Source organism: Salvelinus alpinus, chromosome 6 (genome assembly GCF_045679555.1).
Source record: "Salvelinus alpinus chromosome 6, SLU_Salpinus.1, whole genome shotgun sequence".
NCBI lineage: Eukaryota > Metazoa > Chordata > Actinopteri > Salmoniformes > Salmonidae > Salvelinus > Salvelinus alpinus.
The window spans coordinates 39,515,332-39,520,838 of NC_092091.1; the positions used below are offsets into that span (position 1 = coordinate 39,515,332).

At 43.1% G+C, this 5,507-nt stretch overlaps 1 protein-coding gene across 1 annotated transcript; it reads right to left on the reverse strand.

Moving 5' to 3' along the window:
- Positions 1-2,807: 2,807 nt before the first annotated feature.
- On the reverse strand, positions 2,808-4,669 carry LOC139578668 (forkhead box protein Q1-like). The gene has a single exon (XM_071406590.1). It carries the CDS (start codon positions 4,408-4,410, stop codon positions 3,373-3,375), a length of 1,038 nt encoding a protein of 345 aa, XP_071262691.1. The 5' UTR covers positions 4,411-4,669; the 3' UTR covers positions 2,808-3,372.
- Positions 4,670-5,507: the final 838 nt, after the last annotated feature.

Sequence of the window (5,507 nt, forward strand, 5' to 3'; positions counted from 1 at the left end):
TGACGGTTCACAAGGAGAGCATGTGTTAAACGGTATTACAAACTCGGTGGTTCGAGCCCTGAATGCTGATTGGCGGACAGCCGTGGTATACCACGCATATGACGAAACATTTATTTTTACTGCTCTAATTATTTTCTCGTAGAGCCTATACTTTGATCTCTCATAATCTATTTTAATAAGTGCCTACATCTTTTCAGAGCCTTTTTTTATTATATATTATTTTACTTAAAATAAAGCTATTTCCAACGTACTATAACTGTAATGTGCGTCGTTATTTCCTCTTTCAGGCGCCCAAATGCACACTTCCTGTTCAGATCAGCCCTTTGTGCTGAGAGCACCGGGTTCTTTCTCTGTTTGGACTCCCTAACATTGTGCCACACACACACCGGACGAGAACTACAGCATATTCAGTCTCTATTGTCCTCAGACTCAGACATGTATTTGGTGTATTATGATACGCCATCTGTTAGCTAGTTTTTGTTCCACAACCCAGAGAGATAGTCTTAGCCCATAGAATGAAAACATAACCGTACACTGACAGGGAGGTTTGGCCGTCAGTGCTGGTGCTCTTCGCAGCGTACAGGTGTGCTGTTCCGGTGTTTCACCTGCAGGTTGCAGCATTGTTCCTGGAAACGGTCTCAAACCTGTCACCTGGACCATGCCGACTGCGTTTTTCTGGTTGCGTTTACACAGCCAGCCCAATTATACCTTATTTCTAATCAGATCAGCGCGGGAAAATATCTGATCCGAAAATATCTGGTATGATTGGTCAAAAGACCAGTTAGTGGGTAAAATATCCGAATTGGGCTGCCTGTGTAAACGCATCTTCTGAGGCATCAGGATCGTACAAGTGTCACCTGTAACGTGATTTTTGTTAGCCTACCATAGGCCTATGCATCAATGTGCATGATTGAGGAGGACGGACAGGTAGCCTAATATTTTATGAGTCAAAATATGTGTCCACTTGCATTGTAGGCCTATTTGTAGAAACATGTAAGGCCTAAACAAGAATGTTCTCCGTTATTTTTGATTTCCTTTGCATTGATTGCCATTGCCTTCAACGCTGAAGAAGGGTTCATACCCGAAACTCATACCAATAAAAATATGTCTTTTTTTATTTTTTTTACCGGAGTGCTCTCCTATTTCTGTTTAATTTATCATTGGCCCACAATACAATAATGTACTTATCTTTCTCCATTTATAGCCTACTCCTTTGCACTGTTTGTCTAGATACAGCACTTCGTAGCGATAGTCTACCATTTTCCAATAACATTAGTAGTAAACATTGTTAGGGGAACGCGAAGTTTAAACATAACTTCGAGGTTCTGCTTCAGGACGGTGGGGAGCTCGAGACATTGCCTATGGACTGCACGGACCTATGGATACCCCCTAAGCTAATATCACAAGTGTATTGTGATAATTTATGCACTTGAAGTAGCTACATTGCTTATCAATATTTTACAGATTACATAACTAACTTGTAATGTATTATGAAACATTGAAAAAAACGGTTTTGGTCTAAGTTAACAGTATATCGTTTAGAATATGCAGGTCGGTGTCTTGGTTGTTGTTGTAATTCATCCCACATATTTTTTATATTCATGTGTCATTTTTTATATTCATTCGTGTGTCATGTTTAAAAATCATATACAAAATCCTGAACATACAGCATGGTAAAAAGGGTCGAATATATTGTTGGATCCAACTATTAAAGTGTTTATGATGAAAAAACAAACATAAAATGCACGAATGTATTGTTTACTATAATACACATTTATTCCAGTATGACACAGACATTTTGAATTGCGTGACTGAAACAAGAATGCTTGTGTATCCTACAAGGTTTATGTACAGAGTAAAGTCAAATGTCAAATAGGAACACTCTACATTTGATTGTACATTGTTTATAGTTGACCCGACCCCGGGCACGTTACCCATGTGAACGTCACAGAACAGAGAATGTTGAATGAGTAGGGTACGCCATATTTTGATTGACATGCTCTGTTACAATTTACCCTAAACCATAGGAGATGGAGCAACGTTTCCCCAAGTCTGAGATTCCATCCTCGAATTGGAGGACAAATATGAAGAATGTTTTAGTTTGTTTTAATTAACTTAGAGCTTGAGGAGACGTGTATATTTTAACTGTACTTAATATATATAATATATTATAACTACACATGATCTGCTATTGTGAAGCGAAATGTCCGTATAACGCAAACCCCATCCTCACTTGGAACGTCCTTCCCAGACGTGTGTTGTTGTTAATGTTAATTATCCTTCTTGATTTATTTGACATAATTCAGCACTCCCCATTCCTGGGACGGATCTCACAAGCCTTAAATATTTAGAAATAGCTTAACCGACCTGTAATTTGTGCCTAACAATCCCGCATTCTTCTTTAGCCGTGCCGTGCAGGCAGAGGACGACAGAGTATATGTATACCCCTTTCTTCATAATTTGTGCCTTACACTGTAGCTTCCTAGCTGTGCCATGCTATGCAGAGTAGGCAAAGGGGTGGAATATAAGTCTGAAATGAATGTATAACCGTCATTCCTCTGGAAGTTAAGTGGTTTAAGTGGGATGAGAAGGATGCCAAAACAGCGCGAGAGTTGCAGGCGCTATATGCCCTTATTTCCTGGCAGATATGGGATTTTCCCATTCGTTCCTTATGCACATGCAAACCTTTACCCACCCCCTGTTTCCAAACACACTTTAAGTATACTTAATGGAAAAAAAATATATTGACTTTTTATTGCCCTTGTCTTGGCTTTAACCAAAGGAAAATAAAGAATACATACTTGTGGTTTGCTTTGATAATTCTTTCCAAAATATATTTTTTATTTTCGCTCAGAAAAATATCGTGCATGAATGAATCAATGTTTAGGAAAACAGACTGTATTTCCTTTCTGTGCAGTAGTCAACAATCGAACAAATATTTTCAACTAATATTTTGCAGCAAGTCTTACAAAACTAGGCTACAACACAAATATTTATATATTTTCATATTTGGCACATGGTAGCCGTCGTTTACAGTAGAAATGACCTTACACACACACACACACACACACACACACACACACACACACACACACACACACACACACACACACACACACACACACACACACAGGGGAATGTCATGTCATTAGATTGCAACTAATTTGCTCGGTCCTAGGAATAACCAGACAGAAATAAAGTCACTTGACAACAAGAAAATATTACGTTTTTCATTCTTGCTAAACGACTTATCATTGGAAACTGTTCAAAGCCCTGAATTCTTTTTTAAAACTATAAAAACGTAGAGCGTATAGGAAAGTGCACATGGCAAACCTAAGATACATCATTACAGTATTGTCCCTTATGTTGACTTTAGGAGAGCAATGAGTCTATCTGGAAAGGATGACAGCTGCCACCTTGCGCTGTGTGCATCTTCACCCGGGAGAAAGCAGCATCGGAGTTTGGCATGTAGCCCTGTGACGTCATGTGGACAGCTGTGAGTGGGTCCCTGCTGTGCTCGGCTTGCTCCGCGAGGCTGCACCTGAATGCGTGCAACATGCGCGACGCGCCTGAGCTGGCCTGGTGGTACAACTGCTGTGCATGTGCGTGCGCCATAGCAGGGGATACCGGTGGGTAGCCCAGTGTGTGGGGCAGCATGTGGTGGGCACCGGCGGGCCAGTAGCTCCGGTGGGCACCGGGGTTGGTATATGCACTGTCTGCATCAGTGTGGTCTCTATCCTCCCTCCTTATGAAGGGCTTACTGAGGATGCTATCGATGGAGAAGGAGCTGGAAGAGCTGGAGAACTTAGCTCCCATAACCCTCTCCTCCCGGGAGGGCGCAGATGGAGTGCTCGAGAAGCGAGTCTCCTCGTCTGGGGTCTTGGTGTCCTTATTGGAACCGACGCTGGATCGGCACTTACTGATGCGCTTCCTCCTGCGCCGGAACACCCCGTCGGCGAAGGTATACTCGCTGTTCGGGTTCAGCATCCAGTAATTGTCCTTGCCCCAGGGCCTGGACGGGTCCCGGAGCACCTTGAGGAAACAGTCATTCAGCGACAGGTTGTGGCGCACCGAGTTCCGCCAGCCAGTGTAGCTGCCACGGAAGAACAGGAATTTATTCATCAGGTAGTTGTTGATCTCGGCTAGAGTCAACTTGCCGCTGCCGGAGTCCCGGATGGCCATAGCAATGAGTGCTATGTAGGAGTAGGGTGGCTTGGGTCTGCGGGTGTAGGGCTTCCCCTTGCCATCGGCGCTGCTCGGGGTGGCAGGTGTTGGACTGTTGGCCACGCAGTCCCCGTCTGAGCCCAGCTCATCCCCGGATAGGGGAGAGGGGACAGTTCCCTCTGCATCACTGTGACTGCACACCTCCATGGGAACGAAGTGGGTTGCGGAAAACACTTCAAGTTTCATGTTTAAATCTTTCTTTTGTATCTTCCTCTCACCTGTCAGTGGACTTGTCAGAGTTCCTTGCAGTGCAGTTCTCCTCGTCTGAAAGTTAAACAAATATATTGTCTGTGGTGGTTCTTCAGAGAGGCGCAGGTGTAGCCGGTGAATCTGTTTCAGTAGTGGGGTCAGTGCACGTGTCTTTGAAAGCAGAGGTCGCTTTCGGTACAGGAGCTCGGTTGTACAGAGGAACTCGAGGCACCCAAACTAATGAGCAGTAGAGAGTAGACTTGTCTCAGGAGACGCGCCCTGTTATAATATAAGTCCTCCGCGAGGGACTGCCCACAAGGGGCGTGGTCTATCATCTCGAGCTCAGACTAATCTCAAATCCATTGAAATGATTGTGGGACTTATGATTGCACGCTCCTTCTATACATTAAAAGTATAGCAAGCTTAAATTATGAGGAAGAGATAAGAGCTGTGTTTTAAAAATAATATATTTTGGAGCGCTTCAACAGCGCTCTCTCTCTCTCTCTCTCTCTCTCTCTCTCTCTCTCTCTCTCTTTCGCTCTCTCAAACACACACACACACACACGCACACCTGCAGGATTGTGTGCCAGAAAATAGTTTTTCGGGAGGTGGCGTGCGTTTGCCAGACAGGCACACACAGATGTGTTTACGTTTGTAATGTTTGTTTGTAGAGAATTTCACATCATGGTACATGTATTTACAAGTCTATTTCAATGATACATGTATGAAGATTCTGAACAAAACACCGTAGACGAGCTCTATGTCTAATACAAAAACATATATTGTCTGCATAATAACCAGTATAATACCATGGTGTTACATGTTCAATTTCTGGGGAAAGTTTGTTCGATTTTAATACCTTATCAAGTATATGGTTAACACCTTTACACATTGCCCACCTTTTTTTTCCCGCTGCAGAGCGATGATTAGCCCAAGGGCATAAAACGGTGATGATTATTAAACCGTGATGATTATGTCAATGACAATGAGATCCGGGGACAATTAAACAACACAACTTTCTATCAGAGACTGTCACGTGACCCCACAACACTGCTCAAAGACTAAATTCACGGCAAGCTGAAGTCTCTTGTTGA